At 40.4% G+C, this 25,944-nt stretch overlaps 2 protein-coding genes across 2 annotated transcripts in view; one reads left to right on the plus strand and one right to left on the minus strand.

Annotated features, from left to right (window-relative positions):
- Positions 1-7,129: 7,129 nt before the first annotated feature.
- The window catches only part of LOC149191916 (serine/threonine-protein kinase CTR1-like), a 294,581-nt gene continuing 275,766 nt past the window's right edge, over positions 7,130-25,944 (plus strand). The window contains exon 1 of the mRNA XM_089404411.1: positions 7,130-7,957. Coding sequence (XP_089260537.1) covers positions 7,130-7,957 — 828 coding nt within the window. The remainder of the gene's footprint in view (positions 7,958-25,944) is intronic.
- Positions 20,775-23,484, minus strand: LOC149191917 (uncharacterized). The gene is made up of 3 exons (XM_089406164.1): positions 23,171-23,484; positions 21,283-22,038; positions 20,775-20,845 (listed from the first exon to the last, which is right to left on the minus strand). Exons 2-3 carry the CDS (start codon positions 21,998-22,000, stop codon positions 20,775-20,777), a joined length of 789 nt encoding a protein of 262 aa, XP_089262290.1. The 5' UTR covers positions 22,001-22,038; positions 23,171-23,484.

Consider the following 25,944-nt stretch of genomic DNA (forward strand, 5'->3'; position numbering starts at 1 on the left):
TCGTTTCCTTATGTTGATTCTACATCATGTTTGCTTTAGCCATTTTGTTTTCTTGTCTTCTAGTTTTATTTCCTTCTTGTGTGTTCCTTGTTTCTCATCTTATTTTCCTTTCTTGTTGAGTTTTTTTTGTTGCTTTCTACATGTGAATAAGTGTTGTGCCTAGACCTGTTTTGGCTTCCAAGTGTGTATGTGGCTAAAGTTCAAAGAGTTTTGTGACACTTCAACATTTGGCCAGTCCCGTGTTCGACTTCCTTGTAATTGGTTGTATCTTTTGGCCGAAAAATACAATTTGTCTATAAGGTGAGCTTTGGTCCAACCATGAACCCGTGTTCAGTCTGAGAACCTCATGCCTATACTCAATGTTCTGCTTTAGTGCTTTCAAGCTTATCCAACTAGTAGAAATGGAGAAGGGGAAAATCTAAATGAGTAAACCTAAATCATAGGTCTTTATATGCTTCTCTGAAGGAACAACCTCTCCTACTCTCAATAAGTTGGGATCCCTCTTCCACCCCAAAATAAATAAGTGTCGATGCATATTTCTCTTAAATAAATAAATAAAGGCGAAATAAGAGAAATGCTTCCTGCGCAGAGAGGTGAAGCATGCAACTCTACTAGGGTACTGTCCATGCTCGCTGGAAGTGGAGCAATGCTTGTGTTCCTGTGTGACTCCGTCGGGGTACTATCCAGGCCTACTAGCAGCGTACTATCCAGGCCTACTAGCAGCGGAGCAACACCAAAGACGAAAAACTATACTTTGAAAATCTTAAGCATGCGAGCTAAACTGCCCTTCCCAATTCGAAACACTGTGATCTCGTTGAATCTTATGTTGTGTTCAACTGAGAAGATACAAAGGGGACCGTGTCTGCCCATGGGGTAAGCGGGGAAGCCAAAGTAATATGCATGATGAATCAATACTCCCTAGAGGAGCAAGACCTTGCATGGAAGGAGTTAACCAAAATAGAAAAGTTGGATTCTCCTAGTGTGTCGCCAAGTGTTGTAGCGACTGCAACACCCTCCAAAATTTTGGCCAACATCCAAATTTTGGAGCCTACTATGGATTCTATGATCGGTTGTTCCTTAGTCACTTATTGGTAAGCTCATGATTTCAAGTTCCCTTCCTAAATCTTGAGAGTCATTCACACTTTCAACTTTATATAACACGTGTCATCTTTGGGCATGGGGATTATCGCTTGTCATGCAAAGGGAAGTTTGTTTTGCTTCAAGGATAAATATTTTTGAAAATGAGATTTTTCTCATCATATAGACACATTTCACACTCATTTCCAAAGTTTCACGAACTATTACACAAGTGTTGCCATTATCCTCACAAAGTCTATCACCGGAGCTGCACTTATCGTAAGATATTGCAAAGGTTGTTGCATTAAGCGAAATATGTTTTCATATGTTCCGGATGGTCTATGTTGTATCACTAAGCGTTGAAGTGTGTGATCATAGTCAAGTTCTATCATTGTTCACATCGGTTCCACTGAGCCCACACTTAGCCAAATTCCAGAGTATTCCTAGCAACCTAGCCTCATCTAGCCTTCATATACTACGCACTTCGCATCTGCAACCCCCAAACTTTTCCCTTGCCTACTCAAACTGCATAGAAAGCTTAGCCTCCCTTGGCATAAAAAATTGTACAGTGGCTTCCTCTGGTGTCCTTCCCTCAACTGGAACCCACTGTCTCCAGAAACTGTGCAGTTTTGTCCCTCAAGCATCTCAGCTGCCCAGTTCACCTTGCCTTATGAAACTGTGCAGATTTGTCCTCCCATAGCCTTATCCTGCAACAACCACTACCTACCTAGACTGCACAATTTTGTCTCTTAGTGGCCACTACACAATTCCTTCCCTCAGTGAGAACTGTGTAGAAATTTCCCTCAGTCTGGCCTGAGCTATGCAGTGCATAATCTCAGTGATCAAGCTTGAACCTTAGCTGCTTGAACTGTGCAATTACGCAGTCACTGGGCCTTCTCCCCTGGCCTGTCACTCAGTCCCAGCCCAGTTTATGAATCCAAGTGCAACATCTTAGACTAGGGGTTTATTAGACTGATGTTGTCTTGTCATGAGTGGATTACAGATACATGAATTCTACCAGGCTATGAAAAGATGATGAAGGAGGAGATTAAGAAGGATGGCATGCTAGATGACTCTTAAGGAGTTGAGGAAAAATATAGTTATCAGATAAGAAGCCCAAGGAACCTAGGGTATGTAGAAGATCAAGACCGCGTGAAGACTCCATCTAATGCATAACCCTTTAGAGGGTAGGTATGGAAAACAAAGCACATCTTTTTGAAATACACCTATTAGTGTAGGATGAAGGGTTGCTTATCGTTGTCGTATCATTATGTCTTCATTAACATGTATGGTTGCAAGCATTGAAAGTCATTCCATGTGTTTCCTCTAAGTGTTTTGCTCCCTTTCGCTTGTTACATCAACTGTTGTCTTTTGGCATGTTTGACCATTATGTCATGTTTGCGAACCTTTCTTGGTGGTTTTGAAGGTTGATCTTTGTGTATATGAGTTGTCCTAGCCATGTAAACACCTGTCACACTCATACACAACGTCTTGAGCACTGTTGCATAAGTGTCATCACAATTGTTCTAAGTCCATCTCAAGTGTGTCCCTTGTCGCTTTTCGTTTTAGGACAATCTCATAGAGGGTAATGCTTTGTCTTGTTGTTCCGGTGGTCTATGTTGTCGTGTCACCAAAGTATGCTAAGTGTGTGATCACAATTTCAAGTTCCTCACAAGTTCACTTTCCTCTCGCACTTAGCCATTTCTTCGAAAATCCTTCCAACCGAGCAACTCACTTTCACCGGACCCCTGACTAAGCTGCGCGCTCTCAGCCCTCAATGATGCGACCTTGTTGACTGGAACTGCGCAATGTGTAATCACTATCCTCCAGGGTAGTTACACTGCGCAATTCCAAAGTTCAACAACCTTCCTTGACTCCCAAAATTGCGCAGTAGTTCCTTCTAGTCTGGCTTGAATTGCGTATTTCGTACTTTCAGTCCTCAAGCTTTTCCCTTGCCTGTTGGAATCCCGCAGTGTGTAGAGAACCCAACCTCCCTTGGGCTCCAAAACCACACATAGGTGTCCCCTAGTGTCCTCCCTCAGCCAAAGCTCACTCTCCTCAAGGACTGCACAATTTCGGCTTGCAGGCCTCTCTGTTGCCCAGTCCTCCTTACCTCTAAAAACTGCACGAAACTGACCTCCCTTAGCCTCACCTTGCACCGGCCACTGCTGACTTGAACTGAGCAATCTTGTCTCCTAGTGTCCACTGCGCAAATTTTCTCCTCAGTGAGGATTGTGCTCAAAAGTTCCTCATTTAAGCCTGAGCTATGCTCTGCGCGGTCTCAGTGATCAAGCTCTCTCCCCACCAATTGGAACTGCACAATGCAAAACCACTGAGCCCTATCTCCTAGCTTGTGACTTGTCCCAAGATTACTCTATGGATGATAATGCACCATCTTAGAATAGGAAGTTTTCGGATTGATGTCATACCGTCATGAGTGAATTGTAGGAATAGGTACACTCTTGAGTCATGGCGAGATGATAAATAAAGAGAAGAAGGAGGGAAGTATGCTTGAAGACTCACTTACAGTTGAACGAACAAAGGAACCTATCAAGAGCAAGCAAAAGGAACACATGTATGCAACTACCTCTCAAGACAGAAGATCATTGAAGACCCCACATCATCAAGCTATGCAGAGGAGAAGAGAGAGCACCCAAGAACACATCTATCACTTAGCAACAACAATGACTTGACCTTTCCACCTTAGCAAACCAATCCATGTCACCATTGTCTTGTCAAGTCGTGTCATGAGTTGTCAGAGGCCACATCACTATTATGAACTATGTATATTGTAGATCCAATGTAATGTAAAGTGGAAGTCCAATGGACACACACGAATATGAAGAGTCATGTCAGTTGAAAATTCATAGGACATTGAACAATCACGAGGGTAGTCAAAGAGTCACAAGGGTCAAGCATTACCCGTTGGTTATATATACCCCCTCATTGTATGAGCAAGGGACTTTTCACCTTGGATCATCCCACAAAGCATAGAAAGTTTCAGTTAGTTCTTCGAGGAGCAAGGAGTGGCTCAAATGTCCCACTACTGGGGCTAGTGATGTACAACATAAATATGTCTTCTTGGAACTTTTGCATTAATTACAGAAGCCTTTTAAGGCCAGCATGTTTTCATGCATGACTTATGGATGCTTGTAAGACTATTATGTGAGCATTTATATTTCGTGTTTGTCTTCACATGTACTAAGATAGTTGAACTATTTCGGTTGTTTTAGTGCTTATCTTGTTGGGAATGTGCTGTAATGGTTGTCATTGTTGTCTCATCCTTGTGGATTATTCCCCAGGATACTAGAGAAACCTTTCCTTACTTATCGGTTATAACTACCATCACATCCGCTGTGGACTATTCTATTGCATGTTAGACGGACCTTCCCTTGTTCATCGATTGTAACAACTGTTGCATCCGCCGTGGACTATTCCGCTGGATGTTGAACAATTCTTTTTGGTTCGCTTGTGCCTCTTCCTGGGTGGTACTATTACCTCTCACTTAGAGGCTCACCTTTTCTCCCCCTTTTTGCAGTAAGAGAACCTAGACACAGTTACATTGCACACTCACCAGGCAAACTCACCTTGTTGTTTGAAGATACCATTGCATCACTCTCTCGTGCTGACAGCTAGAGCCAAGGTAGATCTTAGAGGATTTGGCAACTGAGCCTTTATACCAAATGAGACTCCTACACCAAACAGTGTGAGGTCTAATTGGGACTTCATATAGGGGAGATCCTCTTAGTTGACGAATTTCCAACACCGTCAACATTTACTTACAAAGAGGGATGTTTCCTTTGAAAGAATGGTGGATTCACATCTCTGAAACCCAACAATCCCTTGCAAGTTATCAACAATCAAACACATTTAGTTGTTTCTTGATCTTCTCTAAGAGTTTGAAACACCTAATTGAATAAGAGTGGACGCCGACAAAGAAAGCCTTTTTCTTTGTAACTTAATAATACAAGACTAAAGTTGACCATCGTGGAGGGGGCTTATTGTTCTCAGAATTGTGGGTATTAATGGTACATGCAAACTGGAGATCAATGGTTTGTAGTGGAAACCCATCCCTCAAGTTTTGGAGATCAATGCTTGGTGGTGGAAGCAATATAACGAATTTTTCTCGGTTGTCTCAAAGTCATGGGGGCCAGTGCCACATGATGAAGACACACGCCGGTCTTGGCAGTGGTCTTTGAGAACCATTCCACATAAGAAATCCAATTTAATAGTAGACAATAATTCAATTCTCTAACACAGGGTCAACAACGCACAATGGCAGTAGGAAGGGAATTCTTCTCAAAAGAAACATCTTACGATGTAATAAGAATTTAATCATTATTATAATTTTATTGAAGAAAAAAATCTAATAAAATAATTATATTAAAGGAAAAAAATTATAATAAAAATATTAATTGTTTTTTGTTTTTTTTTTATAAATATATATATTTTTATATAGCAATTTAATTCAACAATTTTTTTATATAAAAATATTATTGGATTATGTATTTATAAATAAAAATATTTATACTACAATTTAATATTTTAGATTTTATTTTCTTTCTATTTATAGGATCAACAATTGAATGGGTGTCAAATTGGCATGACATGTATAACTTTTAGGTGGGTTTACCTCCCACCAAAGATTAAGCAAGTGGGGAATTTTGACACATAACTTTATACTTATATTTACTTTAACATTCTTAAAAGTTGCATAAAAATTCTTATTAAAATTAAATGATTATTATTATTAAAATAAAAATAAAATAATAATAATAAAAATTATTTTACATTTTTAAAAATTACTAATTTAAAAATAATATTATAAAATTAAATTATTATCACTATTAAAATAAAAATAAAAATATAATAATGATAATATTTTTTAATTTATTTTATAATAATAATAATTTAATTTAATTAATAATAAACTGAAGTTATGAGAGTTAAATGAATGGGGCTGCCATTGTTAAAGAAACCATGGTGGTCCTTTGTTGACACACCGTCGCACAACAAAGAGGAGCTTAGTCCACCGAACAAAGAGGAGAAAGGCATTGTAGGTGTTGAAAATAGAGGCCATCCACTAGAAATGGTTAATGTACAAGTGGCAATTCTGCGGAGGACAACTTTTGTCCACGTGTTTACTGAATTAACATCCCATTTGTTCACAGATTAGATAACCGATAAGCACCTGTGGACTAGGGTAATAAGAAATGAATTGCCTAGGATTTTGACATATACCAGTTATGGTTAATGTACCAGTGGCGATTCTGCGGAGGACAACGTCATGTCCACGTGTTCATTAATAACGTCCCATTTGTTCACACACTGGATAACCACGTCACGACTAGTGTAATAACAAATGAATTGCATAGCCAGATCAGATGAGGGGTTTTCACATGACTCGCTCCCACGTTGGTGCGTCATCAACTCCAACACCAATAATAATAAGCGGAAATCCATGTATGAAAACATAGTTACAGTACGGCGTCATCAGCCAATGAAATATTTCTTAGAAGCCACGCTGGCTTCCTTTCGCAGGGGCCCACACGAGAACTGCGGGAAGTAATAGACGGACGGTGGCAGCGAACGTAAAGCGTGAGGATGAAGGCGAAGGGGGCGTAGGCGGGTGAAAGGACTGTGTGAGTGACTCACTGAATGACGGATAAAACCATCGGGTCGTATCTGGTATTCGTTCACATTGGCTGCCACAAACAAACAGTGTTTCGTGTTTTAGATGGTAAAGATGGAGGGCAGAACAAAGACGGAGACAAGAAGAAAAAGAAAAAGGAGCAGGAGCAGGAGCAGGAGCAGCAGCAGCAGAGGCAGCTTCCTATGCCTGTTGTCAAAGTGAATGGAATGCATGCTTTTCTGGTCAGAGAAAGTGGGAGTCTCAGCAGGCGGTGGCCAAGGACGTGATTATTGTTTTCGTGGTTTTTTCGATTTCATCTACCAAATTGGGGGCGCCAGAGGGCTTCAGCTGAACGAAGAATAGAAATAGGGGGAGGAGGAAGATGCTGCGATAGAATCGCATAATTAAAGGAATACAGAAATGCCTGCCCGCAGATCCAACTACATGCTCTTAAGCCAATCAGCAGACCCTGTCGAGCCGGACCATCATTCCAATTACGTATATCACATACATCGCCACCACTATTCCTTGCCCGACCGTCTGGGGTTCGATCCATGCCCTGATACCAATAACAACAACGTCAATATCGATGTCCAAGACAGGCAGCAGCAGCAGTGGCAGCAGCCACGCCCTTCTCAGGACTGGGGGTCTCCACTTCTGGACGTCGCTCAACCCGCTGGGGGACGGGGAATAGGGGGCATATGGCCGCCGATGGGAGGCAACAGTTACGGCGCGCGGGGTCTCGGGGCCTCTTCCTCCTCCACCACCAACAACAATAATAACAACTACAGCGGCCTTCAGAGGCAATCCAGCGGAAGCAGCTTTGCAGAGAGCTCCCTGTCGAGTGATTATCCCCTGCCCACTCTCTCGCCCAGTATTTCTCTTAATGCCAGTGACTCTGCTTTTTTCAACGCCTTGTACGAGGATGGATGGAAGCACAATGTGGAGGGGGGAGGGGCCAGGTTAATGATGCTGCAGCAAAAGCAGGCAGAGGGCGGAGGGGGAAGCGGAGGCGGAGGGTCGTCGAGCTCCTCCTCCTCGAACTCGTCCTCGGCGAGGGGGAAGAACTGGGCGCAGCAGACTGAAGAGAGCTACCATTTGCAGCTGGCACTCGCCCTGAGGGTTTCGGCGGAGGCCTCTTGCGCGGATGATCCTCATCTCCTCGCCACGCATTGCGACGAGCCCCTTGCCGGGTCCGGCGGTGGATCTGCACGGAAGCACATTGAGGCCTTGTGTCATCGATTCTGGGTAAGTGTTGCAAGAAAGCTGGGAAAGCTTCATTGAGCTGAACTTTTCATCATTCTTCTTAGCTCCGGCTGTTTTGTCCTGAGGTATGCATATCTTACAAACTTTTGCCGTGTTAAATTAAATTAGCGGACTCGACGCGGGCATATATTTCCAGGCTTTCAAGTTCAGAATTAAGGGGTTTGCAGGATCAATGTCATTGCGGACAAATAGCCTAGCTGTAAAATGAACCAAAATTTTAATAAACTTTGCGCATGCATGACTGTAAATTTGACACTTGTTAAATACCCCGATAATTGTGTCTTTCCTTTATCCTCGTTCCATTGACCTACTTTGGACGTTACTAAATTTATCTTAGTGTTACAAGATCGAGAAGGATTCAGTTCGTTCCGATGAAGATCACCGGGATTTGGCCTTAAGATGAAGCGATACGGACTTCCCAATCAAATTTCTAATTTTGAATTATACTGCCTTGGATAACTGATGTTAAATTTATTAACAGATTATAAAGTAAATAAAATGCTGAAATTAATTCCAGGAGGTGTAAGCGATCCTGAACCACCGCAGCGAATGTAATCAGGATTAGGGTCACTTATTACAAGCCAATATATTGAATTAATCGAAGTGAAACAATGGTTTCTTAAAAGGTATTTCATGGAGCGTTTCTAAATTAAGAAAAATTAGTTCATCTGAATGAAGATGACCGAGAATTGGCATCAAGGGAAATTTTAAGAGACTTTCTAATCAATTTGTTATTTTGACTTATTGCGATAACTAAAATCAATTAACTATTACCAAAATATAAACTCCTTAAAATGCTGGAAATTGAATTAATTTCCATGGTGTATAATAGATACTACTTACAGACGAGTAGCTTAAAATAATCAAAGATAAATAATTCTATCAGAAGAAAAAAATAAAGTTTAGTAAACTTCTGAAGATGACTCGGATGCAGCGGCACGAAAAAATATATGCGCTAGTAAATCTTTTTTGTTATTAAACTTAACATATTATGTTCATGAAATGCTGTGTAAAACCGTAAAATTTAAATAAGAGCTTATACTAGTTTTTCCACGTGTGAAAATTGGATCTTAAACTCTTCAAGATACACGTTCAGGCAGGGAGGCCCTTTGTTAAGATGAAATTGATTAAAGTGGGCTGCAGTTTCACCACTTGCCCAATATAAATTACATTCGGTTGTATTTACAGGGACACGAAGTTCTGAGGATGTAACCCAATTTATGCACACTGGTCCTTACTACTATACTGATCGATAAATATTTTTGTTATGGTGATTTCAATTAAATGAAAGATCACAGTTTCAGTAAATCAACTTCTCAGGTCCATTTAGGGACCCAGAATCAGAAAGCCAGTCAAGTTTACGGAAAATATGTCACAGGAGCCCTTACCAGAATGCAGTGTGCAGCTGCAAATTCTGCAATTAGGAGACTATAATTTAACAGGCAGCCCAAATTGGCCGACTTATATATCATCAGAGTCAATACAGAATTTTATTCAAATATATTTTCCAGTGAGAAATGGTTCTGAATGCTGTGCTTTTTTCTGGCATATTAGATAAGACTGAGGGTATATTTAGTAATGTCTTAAATAAAAAAATAGAGTATATAGCTCAGCCAAACAAAATTTGATGTTTCATAATAGGCTCACTTGACAGAGTCAGTGTCGATCTGAACTTAAAATCTGATTAGATTTTGTTGGAATTATATATTAAGAAGCTTGCCCTAATATCCATTAGGGAAAGTTTACCCTTAGGGTTTGAAAAGAACACATGACAAGATTTGTATTCTAGCTAGTATCACAATATTCTTTCAATCTTTGCAACCAGAGACAATATTGAATGAAATAAGATAGTGTAGCTAGTATTCAACAGGTCATTCACATGAAGCCAATTCAGCAGTACATAATGAGTTTAGATCCACAGTCTTCCCAATTTCACACTACAGTTTAAATACACAACAATTGCTATTGCATCAACAAAACCCTACTGTCCTAATACCCTTAATCTGACCTTGCAACCAGCCTTAGTAATTTCTGCCTCCTGCTGTCTCTTTGATGCCACAGACCTGCACAGAGGTGATCCGATGCCCAGATCAAGCTTCAGTCTCGATGCGCTGCCACAGATTCCTTAGGAAAAGGGTCACAAGGTGAGCCGCTGCTGCCGAAACAGCACTTCGCTATCAAACAATCCTCTGCTTGCTCAAACCGGACTTCAAGAGGGTTTTACTGTCACCGTGATTCCCCCAAATAGAACCGCCATCCTTATCCAAACCTCAGAAATAACTGCGTTTTCCCAGTTGTGACCTTCAGGCTGGTGCCGCTCCCCTAAAGAACCACCTCAGCCAGGATCTGCTGTCACAAAGTGGCCCCCAGAAGGGTCCACTGCCACCAACAGAGCCTCCAATGCTACTAGAGTTTGTGCCACAGATTAGGGCATTGCCACAGAACTGCCTCAGTCAGTGTTACAAAGGTGAACTGTTATCACAAATAGGCCTCAAATTTCTTCTGCTGCCACAGGCAAGTATAAGTACTTGAGAATAGGGCTGCTGGCTCAGAGAATAACTTCGCTGCCCAAATGGTGCCAAATACCCTACACAGCTGCAGGAAATGCCGTCTGTAGCCTCAGGTGAAGACGCTGCTGCAGAAGATCACATCCAAATGGGATGCAGCCTTAGGGAGAGAGAACCAGGGGTATTTTGTGTAATATCCTCAAGTTTGTGAGTATGGGAATTTTGCCCAATTTTGGTAATATTAATTAAAAGGGGCAACTAATATTTTGGAGAACGGTGACAAGTACTATTTTATTGCAGATTGGTGGCAAATTATTATTTTATTAAAATGGTGGAAAAAATAACTTTGTGGAAAATGACCCCACCAATAAAATAATATTAAAAGGAGTCTAGAAGGATGGAGAGAAAATATAAAAGGGGGGAGGGACTCATTTTGTGGATCATCTTTTGATTATTATACTTCACACTTCATCTTCTCTTGGAGCTGTTTAGCGCAAGGGTAGAGTGCTGTTTAGCACATGAATTCCAGGGGAGATTCCACACCATCTTCGGAGGACTTCGAGTGCCTCCCTAGTTGGGAATTCGGAGAGTCCATTGTTGGGCTTTCATAGAGCTTCATTGACAGCAATGTTTCCAGCTTTGCTTATTTTCTGGGCGTAGAGGCAATTCAAGTTATTCATTGTGGTCCAACATACAGCGAGTTGGAGTCTAGGTTATTTGCAAGAGGATTTTCCTAGTCGGAGCCGGGAATTTTGTGGTGATTTTGCAGGGATAGAGAGCAACAAATCCGTGGGACGAAATTCTCTTCATTTGGAAGTGCGTAAGGGAAAAAGACAGTGTTCCATGCGGATGCACCCCGACGCTCCCCAATGCTCCGGGGACGGGGAAACTCCGGGGGAAACATTTCCCCCATGTCTCCTTTTTGGGGAAACTCCAAGGGACGTTTTTCTGGCGACAAAATGCAACTCCTTTGCAGGGGGGATGGGGGGATGTTGGGGGGACACATATGCGCCCCCACCCCCCCCAAACATTTTTTTGTCTAATAATTTTTATAAAACATAAAAAGATATAAATTTAAATATATGAAAAAATTGAAAAAATGAAACTATATTAAAACTTAAAACTTGTTAAAACTAATTTAAAAAAATAAAATAAATAAAATAATATTAAAATTTAAAACTTAAAAGATAAAATAAAAACAATAACAAAAATAAAAAACGTATATTAAAACTTAAGACTTAGTATTTATTAATATTATTTAGTACTTTTTGAGAAATTTACTAGTATTTCACTGCTCAGTGCTTTCTATGTTTACTTTTAGTTTAGTATTCTATGGCTATTTTAGACTTCAACATAATGTCAATGTCATTGTCATATGATGAATTTACTTTTTATCGTTTTTGAAAATTTGATGCGCATTGCATAATTTCAATTGTCAAATGATGAATTTATTAATTTAATTTAGATGTACTTTGCATCATGCCAAATGATGAATATAAAAGGAACATTGCATAATGTCAAATGATGGATTCAATTTAGTAATTTACTTTTAGATTTACAATGCAAAAATGTCAAATGATAGTTCATAAATGATAATAGTCTAATAATTAATGATGTTCATATTTAGTCTTTAGATGTACATTTCATAATTATTAAGATTTTCTATTGAGTTATATATATATATATATATATATATATATATATATATATATATATTTTGTTATATATATATATATTTTGTATATATATATATATATATATATATTACTTTTTTTTTTCTAAATTAGTCTACTTCTATATTAGTACAAAAAGAGAGTACAACAAGGCCAAAGCCTTGAAAGTTCTAGCCACAAAGAGGGCATTCTAGCAAAACTTGCTTGACCCGTTGAACATGAAACCTGCTGGTTTGTAATCCAGCCGACCACTAGCCCAGACAGTAATTAAAAGATGGACGCTTACCATGATCATAGATAACACAAGACCTGACACTAGAGCGTAGTTACAGGACCTACTTATGCTTTGCCAGCTATGGGCATTTTCCAACCAAAACAAAGACAAGAACATATGCTGGTCATTGGAATAGACCTCCCTGTTGAAGTGACCCTTTACAAAATTGAGAAGTATGCATGCCAAAAAACCTTGAATATTCGTAGAAAGGCTTGGAGATTCAGGAGCGCGAGCACGTTCAGTCTTCATTGGAGGTCATAGGATCTTCTTCGACAATACGACACCCATATTGATCAGAGTCAATTGAGACCGAAGGATGAGCAGCTGAAGTCGAAGGAATGTCACCTGAGGGCGCTTCTGGTCCTTTGTTAACAGTATGACTTGCTGTCGGTCTTTCGAGGCTCATTTGCTGGAGATTGCTTGGATTCTCCCTGCTATTCGCCGGAGGAGCTGCCTGGAGAGCGTCTTCAGAACCCACAGCATTCTCAACTAGTTCAATGGCGACAGAAACAATAAAGGTAGCATTACCCAATGAGCAAGGAATCCGGAAACGGGCTGAGTGCGACTGAGAGTGGTGCTCGCCAACCTAAATTCTGTCAAGCCCAATGCCTCTGCCTCTGCTGCCGCGGGTGACCGGAGTTCTAAAGCTGCTGAAGTCTGAGGCCTCCGAGGTGGGATCCGACGAGGTTGGAGAGCGCCGTCGAGTGGCTCGTCCCCGGGCACTACCTCTTCTATAGCCCATACGAGGTCGTTCGCGAGGCATAGCGAAGTGAGCAGGACAAAGTGGCTGCGCTGGAGAAGCTTGAAGGCGAATGAGGGGCTTACCCACAGTGAAAGGAAATGTAAAAGCGGAGTCTGGCAGGCTAGTGAGGGACAAACGCGCAGAGGAAGGCCGGAGGAAAGCTTGTGCCGGAGCAATAAGGAGACCAGAGACCGTCGCGTAGCAGGGTGAGGACCAGCAATGGCCAGAGCGACGCACAGGGAGTGAGAGAGAATGCACAGACCATGAACAGCAGACCTGAACCAAACCTAGAATGAGGACATGGGCGACCGTCAAAGGATTGCCAACAGCAACATCCGAAACCCAGTTGAGGGCGCACAGAGTGAAAGCCAGAACGAGGAGAATGCGCGAGACCATCTCGTATAAGTCTTGGAGCAGATGAAACACAATAACTACCACCTTGATGGCGTTTGTGCGATGTTTTAATGCAGGTTTACGGCTAGTACAGATGGCACCAGTGGGCTGCCACTTGCCCATCAGCGCCGTCCTGAACAATTTCCCTCGGCTGTCAATCACCCGCATCCGGGAATATATATTAAATTTTTAATAATTTATATTTTTATAATTTTTATGACTATGACATCCCCCTGTCTCCCCGAAATTTCCCTAAATTTTGGGGTTGCTTATATACGCCCCCCTTGTGCGTATCCCCGCTCCCGCGTTTCCCCATCCTGGAAACTCGGTGAAACATTGGAAAAATTTTGGGGTTGCTTATATACGCCCCCCTTGTGCATATCCCCGCTCTTGCGTTTCCCCATCCTGGAAACTCGGTGAAACATTGGAAAGAGGGGGAAGAATAATCATGGAGAGATAAGGGCCGAAGATTAGAGGTAAAGCTCAAGAGATAATTTAGCTAGTGGTAGATTTGGGCATAATACTATAAAATCAAACTGCGGGGCATTTTTTTGGCCAGATTTGGCGATTTGCACTTGTTAGGGGTCACCAGGGGTTGGTGGATTCAATCCAAACCCTTTCTGGGTTTTTGTGGGTTTGTTGAGAGGAGTCTGAGGTTAATTTCGTAGAATTTGTGGGGCAGTATTTCTGGCAGAAATTAGTGTTCTAGTCAGCAGCCAACAACATGAAGTTTAAACTATTGGAGAAGGACGTAGTTCACTCGAGGGCCATTTCCACCACTTGGGTCCGTGAGATTTTTCGGGGTTATTTTGGGTTCCTTGTGAGGAGGCCCCAGTTAATTTCCTAGAATTTTCTGTGCAGTTTAGAGGCCTGAAACACCAATTCCATTTCAGCCAGCAGTAGTAGAATTTACTGGGCCAACGCAAAGACTTGGGGAGAGCAGTTTCTAGCACTTGGGCAACTTCATTTTCACCTGGGACTTGACTAGCTTGTTGTAGCAAGCCCAGGTTCCTATTCTTCATTTATATGTACCTTGTTTTCTCAGTTAATAAAATGGCTCAACTCTTGGTACAATTTGTCATTATTTTGGTGTGTTAGTTTTATGGTTACATGTTTATGCTTTATTTGCTGTTATCACTTAATATTTCCCATTAGGAATATTACAGTTGTATCAGAGCCATGATCATGGTCAGCTGTGGCCCTTAAGCCAAGTGATGACAATACCATAATAAAAAGCTAAGAAATGGGATCCAAAGAAATGTTAAAATCAAACAACATGGCAGTGACCTTGAATGAAGTAATTAGGATGCAATCATGCAACAACTGATGATCTAAGTAACCGGATTCATCCTAAACCCCCTACGAATCCCGAATCCAACGAATCCGACACGATTCGGTCCGGATTCGTGTCCAAATCATATGACACGTTGTGTCCTTTTCCGACATGTCGAATCTGAGGTCGTGTCATGATTTTCAAAAGCATGTCGCGATTTTGGGAATCGTGTCCTGTTTCCAGGACTCGCTAAGCTCAGCGCAGGTATGAAAAGAGCGTGTTTGCTCATTAATATTTTCATTTGGCAAGTGATTTGTGCTGTTGCAGTAAGGAGTAGAGCATTTTGGCAGCTTCATGATCAAGTCTAGGCCCTAGTATTGATATGCTATTCATGGTAATGTTAAATTCTTAAAGTAAAAGTGACATTCTCCTTAATTGTCACTTTTAAATAAATTTTTAACATTACCATGAAATGACTCAGGATGTTTGAGAGTGTTTCCGGCCTCATTGAATTTCATATGGAGAAAGTGGAATTTTAGATTTCATTCAAAATCCAGCAGACTTATCAGTTTTTCAGGATTTTAGGATTGGGGGATTGCAATATTTCCATTGAATTTTGTCATGTATTAGGGTATGGAACTCGTATTTAATCAAGAGCACCAAACCAAGAGCTTTTGAATATGTCGCTCCCGCTCTCGTTTTCGCTCCCGCTCCCGCTCCCAAGTAACACTGTTCCTGATGATATGGGTTTGGACACCACTGTTGAGTTGGCATTGGCCAACATGGATCTCAATGATCTAGTGTTAGAGCCTGTTAGATTTGATGACTTAGAGGGGTCAACCTCCATACCAGCAGATGCAGAGGCGACTATGGATACAGGGGAGGAGGAGGATGCAGAGGAGAGCAGTGGGGACCATGATGATGGGGACAGTGATGCTGATTTTGATGCTGATTGATGCCTTGAGGTTTGTATACCTGTAGTTGTTTTATATTTTCTATTTCTATTTGCCATTGGCATTGCACCAACACTACCTATGTAACACATTTTGATTTGATGACTTAATGAGAAAACTACAGTTGTCAGTGTGTTTATCTTACTATCTTGTAGTTGTAAGTTGTCTTTCATTTATGAATTATGAATCATGATTTAAATTTTTAATAGATTTATCATTTATGTGACTAGTACCACTGACATTTATTTGAATTTTGTATGTACTATGCATGCTAATAGCTATAGATGAAGATCTATGTTTGAAATCAATAAATTTGTATCATTAATTAAAATTTGTGTAAGAAATATCTAATTTTTAATATATATATATATATTTAGTTTTTATATATATATATATATATATTTTTAATAAAATAATATAGAATGAATCCTAACGTGTCCTGTTCCGGGGGGTCAGCGTGTTCGAATCCGACACCACGAATCTCGAATCCTAGGTGTCCCGAATCCCCGTGTCAAGTGACTTAGCTGATGATTGATGTGGGGGAATAGTTGATTCATACCACAATTGAGAATCAAGACCATTATCAATTATACCACAAATCCTCTATGCCCAAAGTTATGGATAATGCATTAAGATGACAAGACATGATTGCAGCTGATGTGGAGTTATTGGCAGCAAATTGGAGGGCGTACCAATCATTTGGACATGACATTCAAACGCCCCTCTCCTTTTGGGAGTTCGGTGAACTGACATGCACAAATCAGTGGGAATTCAGTGGAATTATGCAAGGATGATGAGGAGGGTCAAGGCAAAAGATGAAAAAGTAGTTGAAGGGGCCATGGTTGGCAAGGAGACAGTTGAGCATACACTCGTTGTGGCACCTTTCATCTATTCTGAGATTTATATGGCTAAAGTCTAGGGCAACAAGGTAGTTTGAAGCTTTTGTGGAGCAACAAAATAGCAACAAACCTCCATCTAAGAAGCGGAACCCCTCTAGGGTTTGGTTTGTGGCAGCGTATGACCTTTGAAGACTATTGTGACAACAAAGCATTTTTGTGATAGTGTTGATTTTTCCACGACACTCAAGAATATAAGATTTGAGTCTAATATCATGATCACAAACACACTCAAATGCCACAACGCTTCTACTTTGCATAGCGGAATAACAAATAGCATTGAATCAACTAGTACACAAGACAAATTTTAACCCAACACTTGTTATATTACAAACTTTAATACAGCAATCTTAGGGCTCCTGTACTAGGGATCATAGCCCTTGATACAAGACAACAACTATGAGTACCAATTTGTTCCTGAACAAAGTACACTTGACCTACTTGCTGATGTTGTGCATCCATAGTCCTTTTAGTCCACGTACCTTGAACATTTCTAGCGGGTGCTTTGCCTTCCCTTTTGTTGATCACGCAACTTCTGTTCCCTCAGAAAGCGGTCTTCTCTAGCTCAACAATCTGTCACTATCAACCCTCGTGTTGCTCCAAGAGTGACTGAACTTTGGTTAACACAAAATTGCCCACTAGCTGCACCTTTACTTCACAAGGACACCAGCACATAGGGACTTCACCATTGCCCACTTCTGCTTCTCTGTTGTTCCAAAGAAGACGAGACTTACGGCTTGGAGGTTGCCCTCTTATCTCTGATTTGACTCACTGTTAATCACTGAACTAGGGCACAACACATCAACCCTCTTGACTGCCCTTTGGCTCCTCCAAAAGTCAATACTTAGAGCTCCATAAGACTGCCCACACACAGTGACAAATCTGCCTTTTTCCTTTGCACTTAGGGCTTCCAAACAGCCGCTAACAATCCTCCAATTCTCTATACACAGGCTACTTCAGACCTGTCCAAAACCAGACCTACCAATCCCTAGCATTCATCAACTTGGAAAGACAAGAATATATCTTTACAAGACGTCTTCTACAACCCTGTAATCATCAAGGTTCTGAGCACAATCGTTAAGGTATATGGCCCTATATTAGGGCTCCTGTAGCACACACAGGTCAGCCCTAGTCATGGCATGTACAACTCCTGAAAAAAGGTATAAACCTTCCCCAATTCACTGCGCTGGTTACTCAAACAATGTAGCCACACTTCAACATTAACTCTGACCTCTCGGCCCTCCAAAAGATGCCTTACAACACATTACCTTTTACCTTTGTTATTATTGAAGTCTCTAATTAATTAGATATATATGCTATATTATATAAGTATAAATATTATTAGATATGTATGTTATATTATATAAGTATAAATATTTATTATAAAAGTTAAATATTCTAATATATATTTAAATATTATTTTATAAAATGAATATAATATTTAATAAATATATTCTTATATAGTTAAAAAATATTTGAATTAAGAAATTTACAAGTTAACTCGTTGAATAAGTTAATTTTTAAAATATTTTTTAACTATATATATATATATTTGTCAACTGCTATACTCGAATTTAATGGCGAACCTCATTCAAACTTTATTAGAAAATTTGAATTTGAATCAAATTTAATCATTGTCAAACTCGAACTCGATCCTGAACCATCTGACATTGGTTATCAATATCTGCAGTTATAAAAGGGTATTGAATGCTCTGAAGCAGCTGCCTAGTCCTTACTGAGGGCTCAAGTTGTGAAGAGTTTTTGGTTGTTCACAATATGCAATTTGTTGTCCAACATATGCATGTCCAGGTCCTCCATGTGAATATGCATCATATGGTTGTGTGGCTGGCCTCTGTGATATTATTGCTTGTAACAGCTGGGTATGTGCCCATGGATGGCATCTGACTTTGGGGCTTTATCATACTTGAGCAAGCACTGCTGTCAAAATTAACTAATGTAAACACTTCTCTGCCAATTTGTCTGTTAATTGGTAACCTTAACCAATATTGCTGATTGGATTTAGGCTACGTTACTCCAAACCCTTTTTTCTGGCATTTGAATTTGTGCAAATCTACAGCCTCTTGGTGGTCCATACTTTGTAGAAAGTCATGACGAGAAGACATAACTTAAAAGGATTTATTTGTTTACATCACATCTGAAAATGATTTGTAAATTCAGTGCCCCAATTCCTATGTTTAACGTTAGTTATGGTTTATAAATTAGTTGGTAGGACTATTTTTTTGGTCCATGGAAAATCTTGTGGAGAAACTTAAGGGACGCTTCCCCATGTTGAAATATGTAACTAGGTTTGGTCTTCATAGTGACACATGTAAACATGATTTTATGCATTTGTTGTAAAGAGAAAAATAAATTTATTATTGTTATTCTTAACCAATGTGGAAAAAGTCGCTGTCGGGATTAATTCGGCAAGGGTCCAAAAGTTGAAAAAGTCGGCAAAGTCGGGAGTTTTTTGAAAAAGTCGGCAAAAAGTCGGCAAAATTAAAAAAACACAAAATTATTCATTTTTTTTAATTTTTTTTAACATCTAGAGTATCCACAACATCAAATAAATGCATTTCCACATAAACATGTAAAGAAAGCTAATATATAATATGTATATGAAGTCTAGTGCTGCATCACATATCAAAATAGTGAATCCACTCCTGAATTTTGAGTCCTGTCTGAGTTTCAACTCTCAAGAGTCAAAATATCAACAAAAAATATAATAAATGTACATCATGAGTCATCTAAAAGTCATCAAGTAATCACTAATCAGTCACTGAGATCCTCTTCCCCTTTTACGGGAATAGGGAATGGCTTTGCCTTTTCCTCTAGAGGAAGAAGACCCTGCCCCTGAGGATACAAAAGGAAATGGACTCAATCGTCCTCTAGAAGCTGATGGAAGAGGTGGCCTCTGTGCTACGCTGCCGCTGCTGCTGCCCACCCTAGATGGTGTCACCTCCTCCTCAGCATCCTCATCCAGCTCTGCTACTGCCTCCTGACCCTGATGTTGCTCCACCTCCTCCTCCTCTATCTCTAGCTCTCCCTCCTCTGCAACTGCTACATCCTCTAGATCCACACCTAACCAATCCGGGATCGTGTCCAAGATTGGCCTCTCAGTCTCGACTCTCCATGCAGCGGTGGTATCAATATTGTCCAATGAGATGGCTTCCACATCAGTAGGTTTCTGAAGCTGTCTCACCCACAATCGAAGATTGTAGTAGATGTATACCATGTCATTGAGGCGTTTGGATTCCAATCTGTATTAGGGTCATAGATTGTAAATTAGTACTTAGAAAATTTAAATATTAAAATTAATGAAATGAATTCAAAAAATTTAATTTGAAATCTTTTTAGTTTTTACCTGTTGCGCTTTTTGGAGTGTATTTTGTCAAATACACTCCAGTTGCGCTCACACCCAGAGGAACTGCATGTTTGGCTGAGCACTCGAATGGCAAGCTTTTGGAGATTTGGTACTCTGGCACCATAGCTTGTCCACCAAGCATCTACAAGTTAAAAAAAAAATGAGAAACATAAAAAAAAACATTGAAATTCTAAACTTGAAAATTTGAAACAAACTGAAACTTACCTGGCATTTTGGTCGTCCTATTCTGAATAGCCATGTCAAAACAAAATGTGCCAGTGGCCATCCTATAGACCTCCATTTCTTTAGAAATCTCCTCACGTTCTCGCCTAGATGACACCATCCTCTCGACACAAGTGAAGAATCCATCCATCACCTCGGCATCAAATCTGAAACCACAAGCATAAGAAAATGCAGGGTTGAGGTAGACACCTGCAGCATGAATGGGGCGATGGAGGGTATTGTTCCATCGCTGATCAATCACTCCCATATGACCTGTTGTTTCTCCAACCCCTCGTCTCCCTTATCTGCATAATAAGCACGGATGGCTTCTTTGGCCCTATCCATGGCCTCATACAAGTAGCCCATTGCGGGCTTCTCTCCATCAACCAACCGAAGAACCTTTACCAAAGGTTCTGAAATGGCACACATCTCCTCTACTCCTGCCCAAAAGCTCTGATCATATGAAACTAGTCTGCATATGCCCTCTCCCTCCGGTTTGCGGCTAATAGATAAAGAACGCCATTCCGCTGAGAGAAACATGCTCTTCACCTCCCACATAGAATTCAACAGAGACTGAAGAGATATGAAAGTAGTGGCAAATCGTGTAATGGCAGGCCGCACCAACTCTTTTTTGTTGGTGCATTTTCTCATCAAGCTAAGCACAGATGAATGATTATAAATAAATTTTGTTATGCTCTTGGATGATTCAACAATATCCCTCACAGTAGGAATTTTACCTATATCCTCCAACATCAAGTCAATGCAATGAGCAGCGCAAGGTGTCCAAAACAAGTTAGGATACCTCTCCATAAGCATCTTGCCAGCTGCAACATAATTTGCAGCGTTGTCCGTTATGACTTGGACAACATTGCTTGGGCCTACTTCCTGAATGAAGATGTCCAACAACTCACATAATAAACGTGCATCTTTAATGTGGTCAGATGCATCAACAGATTTCATAAACATTGTCCCCTTGGGACAACTAACCAAGAAGTTAAGAAGGGTCCTACCCTTCTGATCAATCCAACCATCTGACATGACTGTGCATCCAGTGTGCTCCCATGATGCCCTAAACTCTGCCAATCTAGTAGTGCACTCAGTCTTTTCATCTTGAAGAAGAGGCCCTCTCAACTCTGCAAAGGTGGGGGCTTTGTACCCCGGGCCAACGACAGCAACAGCATCAAACATAGGCTGGTAGAATGGGTTTGTCTTGGCAATGTTGAAGGGAACATCGCTCCATAGAAGACACCTACTGACCAACTTGTCAGCTTCTGCCTTTTCCTTTTTTTTCAATGATGATCTAATCCCAGGTTGTGAACCAGCTGCTGTTCTAGGAACAAAAAAAGATGAGATAGAAGGATGAGTACCACTACCCAATGTACCCATGGGTGAGGAAGGTGATGCTGCTGTAGAAACATTGCCACTCTCAATTCCCCCCACTCTTGAGCCCCCTGCAATTTGGTTTCTTAGTGTTGCCCTGGTGTCTTTTCCTTCCTCTTTATCCATCAATGATTGAATGGCCCGTCGGATGATTTCTGGAGTTGTCTCTTTGCAAAGTTCAATATTTTGGCCTGGAATTTGCCCCAAATGGAATTTTAATCTGTTGATGCCTCCTGACATATGCTTTCCACACAATTTGCAAGTCAAATACATTCTATTGACCGTCCCAGTTTCAGGTATAACATCAGGCTCACCAAACTCCCACATAGAATCCAAAACCCTCGGCATTTTGTTTTAAACTTTGAGCTGGAATTTAAAGTTTAAACCTGGGCACAAAAAGAATGGAAAGAAATTCAAATCAGCAAAATTATAATTAGTAATTTACTAATTTGTATTGCACTCAGAATTTAGAAACAAATTAGTAAATATTAAAATAATAAATATTAAATAATAAATCATAAATGTATGTAGTATGTACAGTGAAATAATTTATTACAGTCATAATTTATTACAGTCATAATTTATACAATAATTTATTACAGTCATAAATATTAAACGAAGGCTGGAATAAAAGAGCCTGCTATAGAAAATGTTGTTGTGCCTAAAAATTTGGTGCTTTGCCTCTGTTTCAGTCCCCCCAATGGTTAGCACATTTTGATTTGATGGCTTCAGGCATTGTGTCAAAATGAAATGCGTATCACCCTCAAGTTTCAACAATGATCCTGAGCATGACTGCCCAGAAAAATCCAACAAGGGCTCCGCTTGTTCACATTTAAATTGGTCATGTGATGTATAGTCAGAGTGACCTATTCTGCAGTCTAGATTCTAGAAATGGTGACAAGCTACCATAAATGTGTTGATTTCCAGCAATTACATTACAAATGCCAAGATAGAATATGGGGGGACATGCATAATAGCATATCAATAGCAAGTTAATTGTTCATGAAGTGTGAAGTTAGACCATCCGATATTACAATATTCCAGGTATTCTAAATATTCTGCTGCATATAAGAGTCATGTTTGTTACACGTGAGTTGGGGCTTAGCAAATTATTTTCACTTCAGCTGAACTTCAATCATCTCAGGTCTAGCAATAACATCATTTTGCCATTAACATTATGGAATAAAAGGTCAGGTTATGCCAAGCAGGCCTGTAGTATGGTTCAAACTTCAAACGAAGGCTGGAATAAAACTTAAAAGAGCCTGCTATAGAAAATGTTGTTGTGCGGCTGTGCCTCCAAAATTTGGTGCTTTGCCTCTGTTTCAGACTTTCAGTCCCCCCAATGGTTAGCACATTTGATGGCTTCAGGCATTGTGTCAAAATGAAATGCGTATCACCCTCAACAATGATCCTAACTTTAAAGTTTAAACTTTACATACGTAACAGCTATATACTATATAGTATAAACAATCAGCTTGACGGCAGCAGCTAGCAAATGCACACCCGTGACCCACTTACCTTGTCAGCTTGACGGCAGCGGCTAGCAAATGCAGTGTGCACACCCACTTCGAACTGGAAACCCTCGTAGTCGTTTCTCCTCCACAGCGAACAAGCCAAGGCCCAAAACACAATGAAAAAATTAAACGACGAATTCTGGTTTTTATGCCCGCGGACGGAATTTTTTTAAGTTAGCCGACTTTTTCCCATCGACTCCCGATTTATTCCCGATTAATTCGATTTATTCCCGATTTTTTCATTTTTTAAAAAGTCGGCAAAAAGTCGGCCGATTTAATCCTTTTTTTGAAAAAATCGCATTTTGGGGAATAAATCCCGACTTTATCGCGACTTTTTCCACACTGTTCTTAACTCATGGGTTTCATGCTCAAGATTATTTGATTTATAGGTCAAGCGCCGATTGAGTGCTTCTAGGGCTTGTATTTGAGTCAACAAGTCAATTGAGTCATTGTCATGTATGGGAGACCGTTTTGGGCGTGAGTCAAAAATTAGAGTCAAAGACCCTTGAAGACCTTGTCATGATGCAAAGAACAAGTTGGCCGACAAGCAACATCAAGTCGGTCTCATGGACAACTATTCGACCTCCAAGGAAGACTATATATAAGGATGTAATATGTATCGGCCTCATTTGAGGATCATCAATTCAAATCACAAGAAGTTCAATCAAGAGGCAAGCAGAAGTCTTATATCAAGCGAAGGAGGAGGAGACAAGAAGAGAGGAGAAGCGAAGTATATCAAGGATTGTTTTGGGCCTTCTTTCCTCACACATGCGAAGTTAGGACATCCATATTGCTGCATCAAAGTACCAAATTGCAGTCATACTTGGAAGCCGAGAATTGCCTCCAAAAGAAGTTCCTTTGCAAGCCGAATTACCTAGGAGAAGGAACAACTTCAAGCGAAGGAGAGAGAAGGGTAAAATCACCATATTTTCCCACACGTGCGAAAACTAGGGTTTCTGTAGTAGCCGAAATTGCAGGGCCGAAAAAGAGGTCAAAGGAGAAGTTGCAACTGTTGGAAGGCTAGTTTGACTAAAGTTGTTTTGTGGAAGAGAAGCTCATCAAGGAGAGGCTTGACTTGGTCTTGGAAGGGTTTTGGTCACGGGTCACAGGTCTTGGAATTGGTCATTTTAAGTTCTATAAGAAGAGAAGAATTCTTGTGGGTTTTCCTCTCAAAAGGAGAGGTTTTGGCGTTGGCTGATAGCCTGTATCTTGTGTCCTCTTGTCTCATTGTTCTTTATGGGTTGGTAGCTATTTGATCATAAAAACATAATAATGATAAGTGAAAGAAAGAAGCTAATAAAGTTAAGTTCAAAATACATCACAAGCAATTATCAAAGTAAAGGAAATTATCTAATCTACTTGCCTCTAGATTTCTCAACACCACATTCATGGCTGGCGTCTGTAGTAAATCCATCAGTCCAAACTAGTGCATTTTGTTGCTCCTCAAACTCTCGGTTAAGGAAAAGTCTGGTCCTACGGGCGAAATCCAAGGGGCAATTGCTAGGCAAGCCAACCACTGTCACCTCAGTGGCCTTGCCTCTCACTTTAAGGTATTGGAAAGGGTCCTAAAACGTAAGGGAGGGTTCTCTAAATGCCAAACTAAGCCTAGGTTCTTCTCTGCCAATGACCTAGACTTAGCTTGGCATCTAGGAAGTCGCTTGTTAAGTTTTAAGATTCCTTTTGAGACCTTAAAGTTAGATGCAAGGCCGTTGAGGTGACATTGGGTTGTTTGTCCAACAATCACCCCTCGGCTTTCGGCTATATGGCCGAACTTTTCCTTCATTGAGACTTTGAGCAGCAAACACATCTCACCAAGGGGGGTTCAAAAAGGGCACCTGTTGGCATGGAACGAGCCAAATGCTCAGCAACATTGGTGACATCCAGTTGAGCTAACCCCTTGGGCTATTATTTGGTAGGACCTACAACTTACAAGTGCGGAATTTCTAGACGACTTTAGACATGTTGAGACTAAGTTCACTAACTATAATGATGAGTGGTAGATTTACTAACAATCCTTTTGAGGCAGTAGCTTTTGGTACTGGAAACAAGATCCTTTTGTGAAAACATTCATATGATATTATAGGATTTTGTTCTTATAAATAATATACCCAATAAAAAAATACTGTAGAAGCTGATTTATAAATTTGCATTCTGTCTGTTAAATTGATTGGTTCTAGCCTTGATTAGTCATCGACTGAAACACCACTTTTCGGCAGCAGTATGTGGGGATGTGCTCCTGCATTCCGCACATCCCCAGGAAACGCTGCGAAATGTTTCCGTGCGTCCCAATTTGTGAAAATTGAAACAAAACATTTTGCCAAGAATGAGGGATGTTTCGCTTGTGGGGGGGAACCCTGGGGCACCCCCATCAAAAGCAAGATGCATGGGAAATCTTCAAGTTTTCAAAAAATTTCGGAAAAAAAATCCCTAAACCCTATCTCCCCTAAGTCTATTTCTCATTTGAATTTACAATGATGAATTGTTATTGATGAACTTCAATTGACAATTAGTTTGTAGACGTATCATTTATCATTTTATGTTTTTATGGCCTTCAAATTTGTACTTCTTTTTAATAATTTTAGAGATAGGATCGCATAAACTAGGGACCCTCATGTCCCCTTGTTCCCCATAGTGCTCTCTGAAATTTGGTGTGTTTCTCCACATGCCCCCCAAGCATCCCCACATCTTGGGAAATTGGTAGAGCATTGCTTTGCAGTCTAATATTTTGTAGATAGTGGTTGTTCTCTTTTGTTTGTCTAAACATGGAAAGAGTTTCCT

The sequence above is a fragment of the Pinus tabuliformis genome, chromosome 2_2, assembly GCF_031772625.1.
Source record: "Pinus tabuliformis cultivar Carrire ecotype Pingquan chromosome 2_2, CPIR1, whole genome shotgun sequence".
Classification (NCBI taxonomy): domain Eukaryota; kingdom Viridiplantae; phylum Streptophyta; class Pinopsida; order Pinales; family Pinaceae; genus Pinus; species Pinus tabuliformis.

What these genes read in the sequence shown, in the direction of transcription:
- LOC149191917 (XM_089406164.1), bottom strand. Translation starts at nt 22,000, where the DNA reads ATGCCGAGGGTTTTGGATTCTATGTGGGAGTTTGGTGAGCCTGATGTT. An exon ending in TGGTTGGATTGATCAGAAGG is followed by an intron (nt 20,846 to 21,282) that starts GTAGGACCCTTC and finishes ATATCTCTTCAG; the next exon opens with TCTCTGTTGAATTCTATGTG.